The sequence below is a fragment of the Onthophagus taurus genome, chromosome 7 (genome assembly GCF_036711975.1).
Source record: "Onthophagus taurus isolate NC chromosome 7, IU_Otau_3.0, whole genome shotgun sequence".
NCBI classification, from domain to species: Eukaryota; Metazoa; Arthropoda; class Insecta; order Coleoptera; family Scarabaeidae; genus Onthophagus; species Onthophagus taurus.
In genome coordinates this window covers 9,564,232-9,585,766 of record NC_091972.1, presented here as the reverse complement: position 1 = coordinate 9,585,766, position 21,535 = coordinate 9,564,232, and the positions used below count along the sequence as shown (strand labels likewise).

At 32.8% G+C, this 21,535-nt stretch overlaps 1 protein-coding gene across 2 annotated transcripts in view; it reads right to left on the bottom strand.

Moving 5' to 3' along the window:
- LOC111424578 (scribbler) overlaps positions 1-21,316 on the bottom strand; it is a 37,855-nt gene extending 16,539 nt beyond the window's left edge. For both annotated transcript variants that reach the window (XM_023058169.2, XM_023058171.2), the window contains exons 1-3: positions 20,761-21,316; positions 7,290-7,334; positions 832-1,533 (exon numbers count right to left, since the gene is read on the bottom strand). In XM_023058169.2, the coding sequence (XP_022913937.2) occupies positions 832-1,458 (627 nt within the window). In that variant the 5' untranslated portion in view covers positions 1,459-1,533; positions 7,290-7,334; positions 20,761-21,316. The remainder of the gene's footprint in view (positions 1-831; positions 1,534-7,289; positions 7,335-20,760) is intronic.
- Positions 21,317-21,535: the final 219 nt, after the last annotated feature.

Sequence of the window (21,535 nt, the reverse complement as noted above, 5' to 3'; positions counted from 1 at the left end):
TGATCACCAGGAATCAACCCAACCCATAAAACCAATGAAAAGGTTGTCCAGAAAAAATTAATGATATCTCAAAGGACAACAATCCTCCTTAACAGTTTAGGAAATTTTATGCCATGAATCAATTGAAGAACATAATTTTGAATATTCAGATATGTTCCAGTCGTAAAAACATGTTCAGGGAGCGAAAGAAGAAAATATACCACAGTGGCTAAATATTGACTTGAATGTTTTAGTGTATGAACACATGACTGACGATAATTTAGTATATAGAGCAACCAAACCAATGCTTGGACCGAGTTCACTCTAAGAGTGTAATAACGAAAACGTAGAAGATAACGCATCTACCAGAATCTAAAGTCAACTGCTAGATAACATCGATTATATAGACATTAGTAGTAATAGTAGTTTTATAAGAAGTTTGTTTTGCACCAATTTATTTTTATCTTCATCTTCTTTACACAAACACTTTAGTAAAGTATTGGTACATTACCGGTTATAGCACACTATAATAAACTAATATCATGCAAAATTGTAAACGATCAAAACCAGTAGTTGCGCTGTAAACTAATCCCATTGTGGCACTATTAAATATTCACTCGCCAAAATAATCCCTGTATAACAGAAACAGTTACATCCCTAATAGTACGGAAAAATTTGGATTTTTTCGAACTTTAAATATCATTCTCAAATACTATTTCTATCCTATTTCATCAACAAGTTATTAAAAATATAAACTAATAAATTTTAAGTATGGTTGCCATGGTTACCGTTAACTTTAATATGTAGTCGAAATAGTGAGTTAGTGAAAATAGTTTTTTAAAAATTTATTACCTTATCAACAGTGGCCGAATGTTCAATGGCCATTTTAGCAGCGTTTTTCGTCGAGGTATTTGGATTAGCGCTGGTAGCCATCACAGTGGTAGCTTGCAAAGCGTTAACCTGATGGTGCTGTTGGTCACCACAAAGAGTGGTGGTCCCCGGCACCAAATTTCCCCCGACACCAGTAACAGAAGAAGGTGTCAAACCACCTCCGCTACTATTACTATTAATACTATTATTATTATTTCCTTCGTTCGTTTTTTCAATATCCGCGTCCAAATCGATAATTAAATCTCCAATTCCGATGTCCCACTCATTATCGTCATACTCAAAATTGTTGGTCGTCGTTGAGGCGGCCACGGACAGCCCCTGATGGTGATGATGATGATGGTGGTGGTGGTTGTGGTGGTGATGATGATGATTTAAGGAAGAAGACGATTGCGATGTCGGTGGTTGTTGTTGAATGACCTGGTGATGGTGTTGTTGTAATGTTGAGGTTGAGGTCGACGAAGAGGTCGAATTCGACGACGACGTTATACACGGCGATGAATGTAGGGGGCCCTGCTGCCGGAGGTCCGCCACCCTAGCTCGGTGGCCAGCTTCCTGCTGCGAGCTCGTGGATCTCATTGGGGCCGCCATGCGCCGATGCAAAGGGCCCCGCCGCCGAGACCGTGCCCTGCGGCGACCCACTGCCTCACACACTGCATCTTACACCTAAAATAATAAAATAAAAAAAGAAAAATAATGAAAATCATCTACATTTCAAACTTAAAAGAGATCTTAAAATTAATGTCTTCATTTATAGCAGATAATTTGTTATGACATCTTTTCGAACGGCAAAAGCCGCGTATTGTTCGTGTTTTCTTTGTGTTTTATAAGTACTTTAGTAAGATAAGTCGTGGGAATTTCTCGTAGGGGACTAGAGTAGACCATTGTTTGCAAAAGAGGAACGCTATAGTGGCAAAAAACAAACAAGACAACAACGATGGGTGCGCTTCCTTAAATGGAAAGCGTAGCTTTATATTGAAAGGAAATAGATGACGAAGAGAAACAATTCTTGAATGCATTTTGTTTTCATTTTCTCTTATTCTAACTTTAACTATATAAACAATTCAAAAGTTATAAATATTTACCCAGATCGTGCTTCAAACAATTAAGATTTACATTTAAATAGACGATAATTAACGATTATTTTGAGTTTAAATTGAACCTATTTAGGTAAATGAACCGGCATTATCGACTAATGTCCGAGTTATTCGAAGCATTTGGTCTGGTGCACCCGAGGGAATGTTCTAATCGGATACGTCGAATATCCTACACGACCACAGAGACGCATTTCCTTTACTATAATAATGTAACACAGTAGAATCTATTATCTATTTAAATGTTAGCGCTCTTAGATAGAATCCAACTCGGGTTATTCTTCAAGTTGTTCTATTCCATGTTCATAGATTAACTCGGAGTATTCTCCGAGTTGTCTACACGTTGTATAAATCAAGGAAGGTAGTTCTAGTTTTAATTGTTATACAGCATTAGATTTTTATTGAACGAGAACTAGAATTAACGCTAGACCAAGAACTTCTGTGTTTAACCGCACGTCTCTCAAGACGGTTAAACCCGAATGATTCTAGTTCTATGTCTAGTGTTAGTTCTAGTTTTAATTGTTATTAAGCATTAGATTGTCGTATATTGTTATTGAACTAAAGTAAAACTAACTCTAGACTTAGAACTAGAAATATTCGGGTTTAGCCCTACGATTAAACCCGAATGTTTCTAGTTCTAGTGTCAGTTCTAAAGCTAGTGTTATTTCTCGAATTAGTTATTATTCAGTGCTAAATTGTTGTATATGTTTATTGAACTAAAAGTAGAACTGACGCTAACTAGGTCTAGTGTTAGTTCTAGCATTTGTTAATTGAAAGCGTGAAATAGTAGTTGCCTACCCATGCGGGACGTCACGAACGGGCCTACGAGCTGTGCACCTGTTCGCGAGATGTAACAGTGCTGTTAAATTCTACAGTCCTTGGTATAAATATAAAGCAATGCAGACCAACATGTTGTAGTGAAATTGTGTGCATTAAAATTATCCATTCAAATTAAAGTGCAAATTGAAAATTCCCCGTATTAGTCCGTTATATCAAGTACTACAATATTTACTGTATTATTATGGTGGTTTAACCGAATAAATATTGACAAAGGATGAGAAAAGAAGTACGGTGAAAAAACGAATCATTTAATAAACCTAAAATAATTTAAAAATTCTTTTATTTCCTTGAAAACCGTTAAAAATTCTTTAAACGAGCCCAACCGCAATCGAGATATATAAATAACGGATGCTAAAAAATTAACCGCAAAAATTTTAATCTTGAAAAACATGAAAGTATATTTAAAATTTTTTTATTTATATTATAATTTTAACAAAAAAAATAAATCAAAAACCATTTAAATTTGATTATTTTACAAACCGATAGTCCTAAAGCTTTCTTTACGAGTGGAATTTTCCATCGTAAGTTTTGAATAATGCATGATTTACTCACATCAGAAATCGTGCGCGCATCTATTGCAACTCATCTTCGCTGTCATACATACTAAATATAAATTTCAAGAAGAAATTTATGTGGATAAAATCGAAAGGGTATTTTCACATAATAAATTATTAATCAATTAACGATTTTAAAACGATTAAGAAAGTGATCAAACTTAATTAAATGTATTAACCAGGGGATTATTAAGCAAATCAGCGGAAATCGCGCATGAATTATACATTTTCCCAATAATGCCAGGTGTAGGGTTATTACAGTACTCCTTCCTTTTCTCTCTTTAAGAGGCTACTTTACCATACAGCTCGGCAAATTACAAAAAACATACATTATTTATGAAAATATTTGGATGAAATTTTGTACATAGCTTCTTCTAACAATTCTACATAGCGCATGGTGAAAATTTTTAAAGTTTTCCAAAAAAAGGGGTTTTTTTCCTCAATATTATAGAATTTGGTCGTTCTTTTTTAGCTTGCATGATAGTATACTTGAAAATAGTAACATTTTTCAAATAATTTTTTCAAAATTTTTAGTTATAAAGGAATAGTTTGTAATTTGCTAAAATTGCAAAAAGGTAGCGTAAAAATGAATATTTTCCGTCAAGATTCCCACGAAGTATTACCACCGCGTTAGTCCCGCCTCCTGCCGACTGAGCGGCGCTGACATCGACTCTCTTCATCCAAGCTCCTTGTTTTATCTATAACTTCTTAATGTGGTAGAGAAAATAATCATTTCCAAAAGTACGTTTTGAACTTTATTTTCCGTGATTTTCTACTGATGATTGTGTAATTTAACAAAATTTTTGAATTTATAGTCAATAGTTGTTATTTTATTGTGTACTATAGTGTTAGTTTAATTTAGTTTGTGTAAAGTTTTTATAAACAATGGGTAAGTATGTTCATCTAAAAAACTACCCCTTAGCATTTGAAGATGTTCTCGAAAAAGGAGTAATAGACGATAATAATTTACGATATAAATTTTTATAAAATCTAAAATTTCATATTTTATAGTCCAAGATTCAATTGAAAAATGTATTCATTCCGAAAGGTAAGTTAAATTTTATTAATTTTATTGTATAAACTGTAGCACACATAAAAAGGACTTATTTAAAAAGAATAAACAAATAAACAAATGATGCAGAACCAAATACTGATGATGGTGGAGAATAATCCATTCAACTGCAACAAAACTCACATTAAATTTATTAATGAGTCAAAAGAAGGGCTTAGCAACTCATTTCTTTTATGTTTTATGTGCGGGATAAAAAGGAAGCTTTACACTGAAGAAAGCAAAGAGTCTATTGAGATAAACTCTGCTGTTGTTTCTGTTATCTGTCGGTACCGGATGTACACAGGCTGAAGAATTATTGTTATGTGTGGATATACCATTTATGTTAACAAAACCATTCCAAAAATATCGAGAAACCGTAAGTGACATGGCATAGCAGTCTATGAAGAACGCAGGTAAAGAAGAATTAATTTAGTTACAGCTTCAGAAGAAGTAAATAAAGACTGAATAAAGACTGTAAACGCTAAACGCTCGAACGTCAATTACAATGCATCATCCGGAGTGGTACTGCTATAAAATAATTGTATACATAAAAAAAAATACTCGTGTATACAGGGTAATTCAGGTAGGTAGCGAAAGCCGATCAGGGTAATGATAGCAATTCGGTTATAATTTATGAGTGACATTTCACACGAAGAATATAAAAGAAAGAAGAATTTATTGGAAACTTGCAAGATGGATGCATTAACAGAAATAAAATACAAATTCTTACCAGAAGCTAAAGTACCAATCAGATATGGATCCAAGAAAGGTATCTGTGCCTAACTGCATCGAGATTTGGTGATGTATCTAGGATGAGAAATGACACGTCTTGCTTAAATAAAGTTAAATCAATCTTGTACTCGAAATTTGCTAGAAATAATAACACTAAACATGGCCAAGACTATGAATGGCCTGCATTAAAAAAATTTGAAAGTAAATATAACTTGCCAGCAAACTTTTGAGCTCTATTCATCCGTAGGATGTATGGATTCTTAGTTGCAAGTCCAAATGAAACAATAAAAAACGAAAATGCCATCGTCGAGGTGAAGTGTCCAGCGAATTTCAAGAGCTTACATCTATTCAACGATGGCAAATTAAAATTTCCTAAAGATTTTTCTAGTCAGGGCTGTTTTATTTATTACACTATTAGCCATATTTTGTATACTTGAATCATTATTTAATATTATTATTAATTAGGTATTACATATTATTTCATTTACTTATACAAGGTGATGCAGACCATGCAGTCCATTTTTTTAAACAGAAATATTAAAAAAGTTCGAATGAAAGGTAATAATATTCATACAGGAACCACATTTATTCAGCTATTTTTTCTTTAATTTTTGTAACTACCTGTGTTTTCAAATAAAATTACTTACACGGTTACTCTGAGACACCTGTATATCAAACGAACGCATAATAATACAACAAAGATATAATTTATAAATGTTGTACCGAACTTTTCACATTCCCTGTATTGCAAATATATCTATTTTAATATAAAATGAAGTTATAAATGTTATTTTCGTTTCAAAATGATATAAATGTTTTATGCCTCGCAAAATTATTTATTGCATTTGAAATTGATTTTTGCCTTACATTCAATTGAATTATAAACCCATAATCTTAGATGTTCTCAACTTCTTTCTCTAATTTCTCTATTAAAAAATTAATATTCTATTCATATCGAAAAAAAGCATTAAAAAACTGATATTTGCGTAATGTAAATTGTTGTGAACCAAAATACTTAAAAAAACAAACGTAGTAAAAAGGTGGGCTACGACTACGATTATTAATAAAAAATCAAAATAATAAATAAAATGGAAAGTCAATAAAAAGATTGATTGTAATTCGTAATTAAGAAAAATTGTTAATAAACAATAATATTTAGAAGAAGTCGTTTAATTTCTTCATTAACAACATCGACGAGAAAAAGAATCGTAATAAAATAAACACGATGTTTTTTTTTATCTATAAAGGGTCGGGCCTAGTAGAAAATAAACTCCGCCTCGTTGCTTCCGAACGTCCGTCGTCTGCGCCCCTCAGAAACTGACCGACCTGGTAAAGTGGGCTCTTAATATAATTATACCATAATAATCGGTATTCCAAGAAACGATACCATAATTTAAATACATAATATGAATAATAAATTGGCGATCATTAAACACCGACCGACGACGACGTTGTTAACGAGTTCCTTGAACTAAAAACCGCAATTCTCGATCTAAATTCAACTCGTTGTACGATTTATAACCACGTTAAGAATAAAATAATAAAAAGAGTGTCGTTTAGAACGTTTAATTAATTACATTTTCATTAATTATGTGATGAAAAAAAATGATGATTTATTTAGAGCCAAATTTGTCAGTTTAAACATAGTTATAATCAATTTATTTTCACATAATAATCATCACTAATTAATTATTATAGCTTTTTTTATCTTTTCCCAGTCAGTTATCATCTTTAATATCTAAATATTCAACGACAAATTCACGGGTGTAACGCTGCGTCCGAGGCGGTTTCATCGTGTTCTTTTTAATTATATAGAAGTGCGCGGCCGGGCGATTCAAGTTGATTCGGGTCAATAACTCGACGCTCTTTTACATCTATTTCACTCCAACCCATGCAGCCATACGATTTCTCCGTCTTTGTTGGACGTCGTTGCGCCGCACCGCCTGCTTCGACCTCATCAACTTAACAGGCATCGCGTACGAACGAACGCGTAGTAGTACTAATGAATATTTAACGGGAGGAGTTTTATTACGTAAATTACCGACAAAGTTAATAGCTTTATAGGTAGTAGTATGTTGAGTAAAAAAAATGAAAAAGGAATGTAACCTAAAACAAGAAATAAATTGTGATTTTTTTTAAGTTTTTACTTACGTTATGGTGTATTCTGAGGATGGACATTAACTAAAATACGATAATCTGAAACAAAAACAAAATTGTGAATTAATTTTTTGAAGTTTGAATTAATTTTAATTTAAAATAAGATTAAAGATACCCCTTTTCCATCATATAACCCTAAAATTCGTAAAAATCATCTTTAACTTGCTTGAAACCACACCCAACATGCCCTATTTCCAATAAATTCTCGTCAACGTTGTTTGTTAGTACAATCGAAACAATTGACTGGCGGCCATCTTGCATTATAAACAAATGACTACACTTTGGAAGCCATTAACGACAATTTAGACGTGTTTGGTGTCAAATAAAAAGGCATTTCCAATAATATCTCTTCAACGTTGTTTGTTAATAAATAATCGAAACAATTGACTGGCGGCCATCTTGCGTTATAAACAAATGAATATACTTTGGAAGTCATTGAAGATAACCTAACCGAGTTTGGTGTCAAATAAGTGCATAGTTACGTATAATAACACAATTTGAATCAAATAAATTAATATCTCACATCTTAAGGTTGAGATACGTTAATGATGAAATACAAGGTTAGAAATTGATCGAATTAAGTCGAGCTAATAATAAAGCTATATCAAAATTAAGGATTAATCCTACCAACGTTAAGCTACATGATATATTCTGGAGAGATTTTAAAAATGACGCTACTGAGGTCTATAACGTAGTCAGAGAGGTTAATCGTCTCACCTCATCAAATCTGCATTACGAGTTATAGACAACTCTGACAAGTAAAGCCTGATTCGTATTTTAGTAGCCCAAAATCATGATCTAAATGCTTCATAGTATTGCGTGCTGTGAATGTTGAATAATATGGATACAGATTAAAGAATCTTGAAAATAATTCAAGGGTATTGATAATCACAAAGTCGACAGCTGCGATATCATTGATGAAAAAGAAATGCCGGTTAACAGAGGATGTTAATTGTGTACCAAGAAGCTATTTAACGAAGGGACATTAACTCCCTTGGTAATACCTATAATTATTTGTCCACAGGAAATTCAACCACTCAGGAAGAAAGACTACTGTCGTCACCACCACCTAAAACCCCACAGAGATTTCTGGATATCCACTTTGTTATCGTCAGTATTCCCACATCGCTAACCGCCATCCCCGCCTTCACGTTTATCGCTCACTCACCCCCGCTACTGCGAAATCCGAGAACAGAAGACCTAGATAATACAGTGTTATTTCTATACCAGAAATTTGCAGACACAATTTTCGCAAAACTGAACCTCTCTTCGTAACGTAATCCATTCTCGCAACTAAACACGCTACTATGATTTCAAAACATTCACCCGACAAGAGCTCAACGACAATTAGGATTTAAAATTAAATTGAAGTCCACCCCGCTTTAAGTTAAAACACACCGTAAATCTGATAAACGGTGAAAAAGTATCTAAACACCTTACTGTTTTAGTACTCTAAAAGTGTATGAAGTGTAAATAATATATTTTTAAATGCCTGTTTAAAAATCATAATTATTGATATAAAAATAAACTTTTTGAAAGATGCCAAACGGATAATCGGCCATAAAATCCACATTTCACTTCCGAATGTGACTTGAGATTGGCTTCTCAATGTAACTTGTATCATAAGGTTGTAATACCCAAGAACTGTCGTCATATTGACATAATGATAAACGCTATAGAAATGATCCGAGGATTTTTAAATCCTGAGTTTATGAACGGAGTGGTTTAACCGGCTCTATTCTCAGTTATTGTAGTAAGGATAACGTTAGATCAAAATTGGAACTTAGACTCTTAGGAATGTGTTGAGTAACACTTAATATAATAATACACTTAATAACACTTTTAGACTTTACTTTTAGCAGTAATCTTAATTTGTTTAACCGAGGTTCTGATATTTCTCAAGATCTCACAGATCGATCACTTTCCATACACTTTTCAAAAAGTTCGAGAAAACATCAAGTGCAACGTCAGAAGCATTGAGTTGGATAAGTTAGATTTAAAAGGCTAACTTGGTCCCAACAGAAATGTTCAACAATTTAGATCGAGTCCTTAATACCGTTTTTCAAAAAGGCACACTGATATCAGCAACCTTAAAACGAAGGTGATAATTGATATTGTCAATTAGATTTCGAGTCTAGCAGTTTAAAAAAGTATTAGTATTGTCAGAAAAAGGTTCTTGCTTCTGACTTGAAACGACGAATCGGCTTATTAAAGAAGGGTGACGGTTTGGAAGTCTGTACAGTTATTCAGGAAGACACGAATCAAACAACGGCTACAGAAGACTGAATGTTAGCTAAAGAAATCTGTAATGGACAAAATATGGTAGGCTATTGTATTAGCAGCTTTTTGTAGCTCAAAGCCTTTTGGCCCGATAGTCCACCCTCCAACACGGAACTTACTAAAATTGATACCTCATAGATAACAATATCTCATTGAAGAAATGTCTTGTCTGACAGTTTGTTACATTCCCAAAAGGTTTCTTGCAGGGATATCTGTCTTTTGCATAGATCACTAAATTCCAATAAGGAAGCCTACGCGCATAGTCCAAATGACAACACTTCACACTGTAATCAGGTTATCCAGAAATCAACGCCTTCCTCTAAAGACTTTGCCTTAGGAGTTTTCATAAATATTGACGTCGTTCATGGGTAATGTGGCTTCGGTAAAGTACAATGTTAACTTAAAGGTCCTCAAGAGACTGTTGCAAGGATGTCCTTAAGGAGGTGTACTGGCACCACTTTTATAGAACGTCACTATGGATAGCCTGATTAATCCTCGAAGAGCACAATTTCTTCACTGTCAGTTATGCTAATCACTATTTTTGTCAGAGATAAACATAAGAGGGTGACATTTAACAGAATGCAGGTAGCATTTATTATAAATGAAATCTGGTGGGATAGACTCCAAAAAAACAAACATAATTCAGAATGCAATTTCTTGTTGCAACTTTACTGAGGTTGTCAAAAGTGATGTGGTTTGATAACCACTCTGATTGGATAACTGGAGTGAGTAATGAGAAGTCCGGGAAATCCTAAATGCTGCTAAAAACACTTAAAAACAACTGACAGACAGTCGTCTTAGATTACAAATGAATTTACGTTTCTCGAGATCCACTAAAGATAATCCAATCGTGTTTGGTATCAAATTAAATCAATTTTAAACAACATTTCAAGTAATTAATAAACAACATGAATTAACAAAAAAAATGTATCATTTTAACGAAACCTACTAAAACTAAATTAAAAACTGTTTTTATTATTTTAAAAAATTTCAGAGAAGTATTTCTAGGTTAAAAGGAATTGTTTGCTTTCAAAAGCGGGTTTTAAACAGCTTTAAAGTACCAAGAAAAACAATTATTTGATCCCGTCGTGTTTCTATTTCAAGTCCGTCTCGAACAGTCAGATGCAGTTTAAACACAGTTAAATACGCCATATGGTCAGTTGTTGGTTGAAAGGAAATGAAAGGAGAAAGAAAAATCGAAATAACTTCTCTCCGATTGATAATTCCTCGCGCGCTTTATGTAACGGTCGTTCGACATATGTAAACCGAATCGATAACTAATCAATTCCAATAAATATTGATGAGAAATGAGATAGACAAACAAAACAATTAATTTTATCTTAATTAGCTCTAAAAGATTCAATAAATCATTGGATATGCTTAAAAATGAACCCAAACACGACTGGGTTATCTTTAAATAATTACGTCGTATTTGGAGCCATTTTAAAGCTTTTTTTTTAATTTGGATGATGATTTGTCAAAGATAATTAATTTTTTCTTTAATAAATTAATATAATCTTTAAAAAATTATTTATTCCCACGGTTTCTTGTCGCCTTCGTTAAAAACAATGCCTATTTGTTCGACATCATTACCAACAACATTCACTTTTGCGCGTGTCTGCATTCACCATTGTTACATAGATACGTTGCTGTATTAGCAGTGTCTTCTTCATTGTCTTGTCTTGTCTTACCTTGTTGATTCTGAATGAGACGATAATTATGATAACAAAATGTGGAGGTTCGATTAACTTTAACGGTGGTACAATAATTAGAAGAGTAAATGGGAAAAGTATACCAAGCCTTATGGTCGAGAGCAATTAAGGTTTATTAAAAAAATGTGTCACCATATGTTCTTTATAAACGTTATTTGTTTTACGGATAAAATACGAGTTTTATTTCTAAACAGAAAGAAATTTAATAATTATACACACGAGTGAGCTTATATAACGGATAATTATTCTTGAAAGTTTTTATAGTTTCTGGTATTTTTTTTGTAAGTTAAACAATTAGATAACTGTGTAAATGGAAAGACACCCCAAGGTGGTAGGGTTTTTCGAAACAAGAAGAGCACGACATAAAAGAATCTCTCGTCCTTCAAAAGATGGACATAGAAACCGGTCTCTTGAAAAGAATCCATACGACGGGGAAGGAAGCAAAAAAAAGAAATGAAAAGAGATGAAGAAGATGAAGAAGAAGACGGGTAAAACGACCGACAAGAAAAACCAAACCGTGTGGTGCCGTCGTCTACCTGGAGAATGAAACGAGACACGAAGAAGTCGTTTTGGTGACCTTACTTCTCTCTTATGAGTGCATGGAAAAATTTCAATTTCAAAAAATTTTTTTTGTATTATTTTTTTGTTGTAATTATTATAAGGTATAAAATGCGAATAAATACATCTCCTTTAAAATGTAATGATATGTAGAACCGTTTTTTTAACATAAGTAAACGTTTATCTTTAAAACATACATTTTATTTACTTTAGATTATTTAATGTTTGAGTGTTTACTTTTTTTGTGGGCAGTTGTTAAAATGAAAAAGTAATATTAATTATTACACAGTAAATAGAGTACCTATCAGCAAAATAATCATTTCAATCGATCTCAAATGTTTAAAATGCATTAATTGATAAACCAATCAATAAATTTTGTATTAATGCGTTGAAATTTGTCTCCGAATAGAACGGCTTTAGACACATTTCCCGTCAGATTATCGAAACGTGCTCTCGATCATCATCCGACTCGCTCATTTCCAATTAATCCGTTACACAAACGGCCGATTATCGCGTCATTGATCAAGTGTAATGCCGTTCATTATCAATTACCTTTAAACCAAATCAAGATTACGATATCGAAACAATGTCAACAAAACTAAATAAATAGCAAGTGAAACTATCCTAAAGTAACAATAAATTCATAAAACCATCTTTAATTCAATTAAAACGATTTTTACAATTTACGTAAACTTTTTTTGGGATTACAATAAGTTTTAATTAAAAAAAAACGTAAAAAAACTTAAAACTTGCAGAAATTATCTTTATATTTGCAAAGATTATCTCTAATTTTCTCGAAATGACACCAAACACGATACATTTACGATTAAATCTCGTAAACCTTAATTGTTTATAATCGAAGCAATTGACAAGCTGCCATTTTGGATTTTACACAAATTCACGATAACCCTTCATTTTAAATTGAACGGGTTTCAAAGTGCAATTTAATAAAAAACGATGTTTACAATTCAATCTACATTTTTTTAAGATTAAAATGAATTTTAACCCAAAATAAGTTATAATAATCTTAAAATTAATAAAAATAACCTTAAAATTTACAAAGATCGCATTTAACTTGTTTGAAATGATACCCAACACGACCTATTTATGATTAATTTTTTAAAAACTATGTTTATAAACAATCAAAATAAATGACAAGTGGCCATTTTGGTTACAAAACAAATGAGTTAAAAATAACCCAATCGTGTTTGGTGTCAAATCAAAGGAATTTTAACGTAGGATTTAATAAAAAAGTTGTTTATAAGTTAAACTAAAAATGTTTGAGGTTAGAATTAATTAATGATTAAAATAACCGAAATATAGTAAAACCTCGATATAACGGACCTCGTCGAAATTAACTTATTAATATTATCTAAAGGTGTCCTAAAGTTAACGCAAGATTTGAATTTGCCGCCATTTGTGCAGTAAAGTGTTGGCAACCCTAAAGCAAAACACAATTTGACAGCTGAGGTTGGTATAAAAATGGAGCGTGAAAATCTAGGAACATCAATTCGGCGTCGTGGACAAGAATTGCAAATTTCAAAAAGCTTTCTACAACGTATACTCGCTAAAAATCTGTGTCTGCATGCTTACAAAATTCATTGCAATCAGCAAATTCATTGCTGCATTTGGGGTTCAGAGAACCCATATGTGATTGTCGAAAAACAAATGCATCCACAACGTGTCACTGTTTGGTGAGGATTTTGAACTGAAAGCATCATTGGACCTAGTCCGCGATATCGCGATATGATCACACAGTTCTTTCTGCCGACATTGATGTGGCCAATATATTTCAACAAGACGGTGCCACATGCCATCCAACTCGTGAAACAATTCAATTACTGCAAGAGACATTTCCTGGTCGTGTACTCTCTTGTTTCGGTGATCAAAATTGGCCCCATAGATTGTGTGATTTAACACCATTAGATTTCGTTTTATGGGATTATTTGAAGTTAAAGGTTTATGTCAACAAACTCACAATCAGAAGGAAATTAAACGCTGCATCAATGAAATTTAACCACATTTATGCGAAATGGCCATGGAAAATTTCGGCAAAAGAGTGCGTAAGTACCAGCAAAGACGTGGAGGCCATGATGTGTTATTCCATAAATAACCCTATCCTATGTACTTTATGATTCAATAAAAAAATAGCAATTTAACGACTAAAAAGTGTGTTTTTTATTTCATTCAAATCTTGCGTTAATTTTGGGGCCCCTTTAGTTAATACATCAATATATTTCAATATAAATGTTAGCGCTCATCTCTGAAGACGCACTGCATCTGGTTGGGTTGGGTTGAATACCAAACATTGTCATAGCTATCAATATCGTTGTTGAAAATCACTATGAAAAAATAATTTCTGACATCTCTCACCATCATTGGAGACTATGTTTACTCCTGTACAGTAATACACAAGTACGATGCTTTCTTCTTTCTTCAATTTCTTCCTCATCATACATATATTAATGTCTTCCTCATCATTGTATATGTATATGATACTTGATATCACTGAACATCATCAATATTTCTCAACACCATTATTGATGCTTCCCAACAACATATATTATGCAGCGTTGTTGCTTCCTTTGTTTAAGATCGTCTACGACATCCCTTTACTTTATCCTTAATATTTTTCAATATTGTCATAGTTTCCCGCAATATCTTTTTTCTCATTCAACATTGCCCCTGATATCTCTCAACATCGTCTCTCAATGCCGCCGAATATCATTGCTGACTGCTCTCAATATTGCTCTGGCCTCTCTAAATATCTTTCTTATCATCTATCAAAATCAACCTTGATGTTGCTAAACATTATCCCTGATATCTCTCCAAATCATTACTTACATCTTTCAGCGACGTTCTTGATATACCCATCATCGTCATTTTCATCGTGAGTTCTTTTCAATTTCTCTACACTCTTCTGGCCTTCCTCAATATCTTTCTTCCAACATCTTTTGACTTCCTCGCCATTGTTTACAGCATCCTTCAATGTTATCCCTGTCATCTAAAAAATTCCTTGGCTTTTCTCAAAACCATCTCCATTATCTATCAGCATTGTCCCTAATCCCTCAAGATCTTTAGTGATATCTCACCATAATCATTGTCAGTTTCTCAGCATCACTCTTAATATCATATTACATTGTCTACGCCATCCTTGAGAGAAATGTTCTTCACATAATCTCTTACATCTTTCAACACATTAACATCGCCGTTTTAAGAGACGTACGGCTAAACCCGAATGTTTCTAGTTCTAGCTCTAGTGTTAGTTCAAATGCTAGTGTAACTTCTTGTTTTAGTTGTTACTCAGTGCTAGAGTCTGCTTAGTTGTATATTTTTATTGAACTAAAAGTAGAAGTAATAAATACAGAATGTAACGGTGTGGATAGCTATATGTATATAGTATTTAGCATATAAAGTAATGGTATATATAATTAACATAAACAACATTATTATTTACTCGACAACTAAACGGATAATGAATAATATTGATTTATGGAATTATTTACATCAAAAGAAATTAGTTTATCAATAAAATAAAAATCATTTATCGATTTTAATTATAATTTTCAATTCGATTATATGAACGTTTTATATTTATTTTGAAACAGCTTATATGTTATGTGTAAAAAGATATTACTAAATAAAAAATGGATGTAAGAGTGAGAAGGAAATAGGTTGGGCGATAACGCAACCGACCGCAAAGCGTATAAATTAATAGTAATCGCTGCATGCTCCGACCGAACGGAATATTAATCAGAGTCGGCTGGTGCGGTTGCAACGTAGACGACTTGACTTCATGAACGCTTGTAGCCAACTTAACGCGGTATATGTCCCCGGACAGGACTGACTTTATAGAGATCCACAGTGGCGGCACACGGTTTGTATTATCGATCGCGCACAGCGGCGTGACTACGTCATCCTACCGGCATTTGTTTTCGACACCTAAGCTGACAGTTTTACGTTGCAACCGACGCGTTATAAAAATACTGATCTCCGTTTTGTTTATTTTTTTTCTTTCTCTATTTTTAAACATTTTTTGCGTGCTAGGAAATGATTTGTCATCTCATTATTTTATTTTTATCTAAAAAAATAATATGAATAAAAAAATTATTTTTAGACACAACTTAGCAGCATGTATTAAGATATATACCAAACTCACCAAATAGATTATAAAATTTTCCATGTCACTCATGAGACATATTTAATAACAAATGTATAATTTGAAATGTTTATTGGAATTAATTGTTTGTTAATTTACGTGTTATTTCGAGATTTAGCGAGTAAATGTTATTGAGATGTTAATTAAATGTGAAATGTTATCGTATTGACGCAATGGGATTTTTTTTGTCTGAAACATGAAATTAAAGAATTAAAAAACAATAAAAAATGAATAATCGTAAAAAAAAGAAATGAGGCGATAAGGAAGGTAATAAAAGAGAAAAAGTATTTATTATCAAGTAAAGAATCACTAAAAAATACATTATTGATAAACTTGAAATTATTTGCACCGTTTCGATCCATCACAACGTTTAGGTACACCACCAACTATGACACAAAAAAATATGATTGGAACTTGCAACAACATTTTCATGGATTTCTTATTTTTATCTCCTTGAGTATTGGTTTCCATTACAAAAGGAAATGGTGTTTTAAATTTTCTACATGTGTTTGTACTTTCTGTCAAAATTCCTGGGGCATGTCCAACATCTACTTCACTTCAAGATTTGGATTTCTTGAGAGAGTACTATGACATAGAAGCTTCTTCACGATTTCAAGTACTAATCAATTCTTTTATCTGCTTGAGAAATTCTTGACTTTTGTAACCTTATTTAGTTTTCCAGTTTTTATTTAGATGTATCCAGAAACTCCACTACCATATTATAAAAAAAACACCATTGGTTTTCTTCATTGCATTTTATTATAATATGAACCCGTCGATTTAGTTCTATTATAGTCAACAATTATCTATGGCTTCTATTTTCCATTTTCAGATATATCAACCTTGTTGTGCATAGTTGATTGAATTCTCGAAGTAGTTCCAATTTAATTTTTCGCATTGTCCCAAGCAATGTTAGATTTCTTTTTCCAATTTTCCGACTAGGTCAAGGCTTGCAAAAATATCAGTTGTCACGTTTCTCCCAGATCCTCCTAACCACTTTATCATATTCAAGACTATACACTACATCTGGTTACCTCGTTACCACCGTCGTGACTACCTATTTCCAAACTTATAAATTCAAAATTGAATTTAGGATATCATCCGTAGTGCTTTGGACTAGTATAACTACTATTAGCGTAAGTTAAGAATGGATAGAAGCATCAATAAGACATTAATCACAATAACAAGATGACAAACACATCGTTTATTTCTAAATTATGTGACTCTACTCCTTAGAAATCATTAAATGTGAATAATTACGACCTTTGACGAAACAATAAGAAGTTACTTCTGATCGGTGTGTGAAAATAAGAGCGAAGTTCATGTTTTTGTTAACATGCTTACGAATTGGCAACAAAAGCAATTTTTAACACAAAAATACTCTTGAAATATTGCAGTCGCAGTAAATTTCGTTCGTCCATAAAATTGAAGCTGGAGAAATACGGGTTAAAATTTTGTAGTTTAAACGATGACCATACATTGTATTTTATATTTTGAGCATTTTTCAATGCAGGAAAGAAGAAACATTACGCTTATTGCCAATATACGCAAGATTATAAATAGACTCCTACAAATTCAAAATTCTGTTATGCCTTGACTTGGCACTTGTATCATACACCCCAAAAGAAAAAAATAGATCAATCAATGTAGGGCATATTACTAATATGTAAATACGTTTATGGAGGGAGTGATAAAATAATTAGAGCAATGAAAAGCTTAATCAACATTTTCATCCACCTGGAAACGGCACATTTATGAAAGCGGTACATCAATACTCTCGTCAGAAGTGATTTACGTGTGGGAATAGCGAAACAATTTCGATATAAAGGTTAATATACAAACTGACAATGAACAGTCGGAATTGCCAAGTTGAAAATGTTGCAAAAATGTTCATATTTTCGCGAATGAATTTTTTGGATGTTTCAACGGATTTTTTCGACATCACAGTATCTTTATAAGTAAATAAGAAACGTTTAATTTCAACATGCACCTGATACATCACGTTTCGAAAACGCAAAAAAATGCCTTAAAGAAACATATGACTTGACTAATTAAGCACATTTGGTTAATTCACCTCATATACAAGACATGATGTGTTCAGGGTGCCACTTCCGCTTGACGGATTTAGTACGAAAGTTATTGATTTTAGTGTAATAGTCATTTTGCAATTTAAATCACTGCAGCAAGTTTTTGTGCTCACAACATGCTCAAACCAGTGTTGTGTTACATCCTTCAACATTTATTTTTTCATATTTTACTATTAGAAATTAAAAATTATTATAGTTGCGGATTAAAAAATTAAAAATTAAGAAATTTCTATCGTTTGCGGTTTTAAACAGTACAACAAACTTACTTCAATTAGAAGGCTCATTTCGGCTACTAATTTTCGGAGTTAAATAATATCGTTTCCATTGCAATTAGTTTATGATTCAAAAATTTCTAAATTTATTATTTCTTAGAAATTTCTCATAAGTTGGTAACTTTCGCTGATAGGGAAAGCTAATTTTTACTGAACGTTTTTTAGGTTAATTTAAAATATTTTTCATTCATTCATCCCATCATTTTTAGTTTTGATTTAAAGTTATTTTGTGATGTGAAAAGCATATATATTTAGATTAAAACAAGCAATTACATTAGACCTGTTTTGTCTCAAGAGTTCTGTAGTTCCGAACAGTTCAAAACGTTTCTAGGCATACATATCGCATATTAAATGTATGCGCAGAAAGGTTCAGAACTGTTCGGAACTGCAATACTCTTGAACCTTGGTGCCTTTTCTGTTGTTCCGAATAGTACCACTAAATGTTCTATTTCGTTGCATATCTTCTGTAAGTTCTACACTTGAATAATAATAATCCACGTAAATAGTGTGTCCTTTTTTAGGTACGGTTGTATAATTTCATGAACAACACTTGATGCATGTCTTCGTAATCTTTGCTGAACTGTTCCTTTTCCAGAATAAATAATAACATTTAAACATAACCATACAGTTTTATAATATATTTGATAGCTTTATTTGGAATGTACTGCCTAAATATTAACCTTCCATGCCACAAGAGCAGTGCTTCATCAATTGATAAGTTATATCCAGGGTAAGACATCTTTAATACCTATTAAACCCGTATTCTCGTTGGAAATACGAGTTTTTGGTCTGTTAGAGAAAACCATATGACAAAAATATGACCTGGCTGATGACTTGACAGTTGATTTTTGTACTACGGAACTTTTGACGAATGCTGGCAAAATTTTTTCCTCACTTACATTAAATTCCAGCTTCTTTGTTACCTGAAGACTTGTTGAAGGTTTGAATTCCTAAAGGTGACTGTATATTCTAAGTACTTTCTCTTTTATAGTTGTTTTATCAATAGGGTCCTTTTTTCAGTAAATCTTCTATCCAAACCACCACGTGCTTTTCCGTTTTCACTATGATCGGATTTTGACTATAAGATGTTTTGGAACTAAGTTTCGATCCAGATATTATTGTTTGTCAAAAATTCGTGTGAAAAAGTATATTGGTGAATCGTGTTATTTCAAAATCGTGTAAAAAAGGAGTTGGGGACAAGTTTACATTTTGTGTATACCTTTTAACAAAGAGATAATTCAAAGGAAAAAAAAATTGAGATACCATGCCTAAGTTGACATTTTTAAACAGGAACACCTATTTTTGTTGCATTTATGGATTCTACGTAAAATTCTGAGTATTAAAAAAAGGTAAAAAAAATATAATATAGATGTCCAAGGCTTTTTTCTGGTAGAATACCTCCGAATTTTTATCGAATTGATTGCATACTTTATGTACACGTTGTATAATTGCCTATTAATAGATTTAAATTAACAATAAAAGTTTAATAACAACGATTATTTATTAACTGAAAATATTACCTTTTCAATAATAATCAATTATTCAATTATTAAAGGAAGAAAACAAATTTATCCGGTTTTATTTTAGCCCGTTTATTGAAAAAATTACTTTTTCTATCAACTTTGCTTTTTTCCAATTCTTTGTTACCAAGATTGACATATTGTCGACATCAATCATTCATACCAACCTCACCTCTTTACCTTGTTAAAATTGACATCTCAATAAATTTTGAGGTTGTTACTTCAGTTCAATCAGATTAATACCTGATTACATCAAAATGAAAAAGAAATCGTACGTAATCTTAAACGTAATTCATAAATACATAATCAGCAATATTGAATCAAAACAAAAAAAAACGACATTTGTTTATTCAAAAACACTAAAAAATTAAACTGAAAAGGTATTAAATAACTTAATATATTATTTATTGTTTACGAAATCTAGCAATAACATAAAAAAAGATATTTATTCTTTCTCTCTCTTTTGATGTCGCTGTACACACGAAGAAGGAACGTCAGCTCTCTAGTCACACAAAATGGCTACCTTCCACAAGGCACAAGGGGAATCGAACCGCAAAGACAGAGACGGAAACATCGCATCGGTTTGGTTGTAAACGAGGAGCGAAAGAAATAGCGAGAGAAGAGACCGGCAGAAGACAGATTTACCAAGATGCCTAGATGCCGCCGTCATGCGGAGCCGGCAACGGCCATTAGTACGACAAGGACATCCGATAGGTGACGTATTGTCATCTCACTCGAACCACAACCAACGGTCCCCCATGGCCGCCCAATTTTTCAAACAAAGTAAACAATTTATTGGGAAGAAAAAAAATCATGTTAACTCGATTTTTAAAAAGGAAACACAAATCCGACGATTTTTTAACTAAACGATACTCACCCTTTTTGATGGTTTCAAAATCAAGAAAATCGAATCTTCTTCTTTTTTGTTGATCACTTTCCGGGTATTCAAAAATTTATTTTAAATGAATAATAGATTATACTCGTTATTTTTTTCACCGGAAATGGTTGTTAATTAATTAAGCGGTAGATTGAAAATAATAAGTAATAATCCAAACGTGGAAAGGCGTGTTATGAACCGTACTACACATACACAAGTCGAACTTCTCGCACACAACACTGCATTGGAAACACACTCACACAGGCACCGACACCGAATACGTATACACACACATACACTAACACATTCACAGAGTGCTCGCACAGCCCCAGGAACGGCAGCAGCAGAGTGAGAAAAAAAAACTGATGATCTAGTGGGATTTTCAGCACGAACCCGTCGAAGCAAGCTCTTCGAATTATTACTTGTCGCGAATTAAAACGATTTTCACATTTGACGGACGCGACTCAAACAGATTTTCCAAGAATTTTTCAGCACAGAGAAAAAAACTGGCCACAGCGACACCAGAGCACACTGCGTTGGCCTGCAACACAAAATCAACTAACCGAAGCCGTTCGAACGGGGGGCCGATCGTTGACGATCGTACCCGAACAAGCCCCATGACGCTGACGGTTCGCCGCCCGTTGCGAAACCGTGATTCTTTTGTTCCCCCCTATTGCAATGTGTATAAAACCCGATGCGATCAAAAACATCTAATAATTATTAGCTTCTTAAGATGTACTTGACTTGATTATACGTTTAATATTTTATTGAGCAA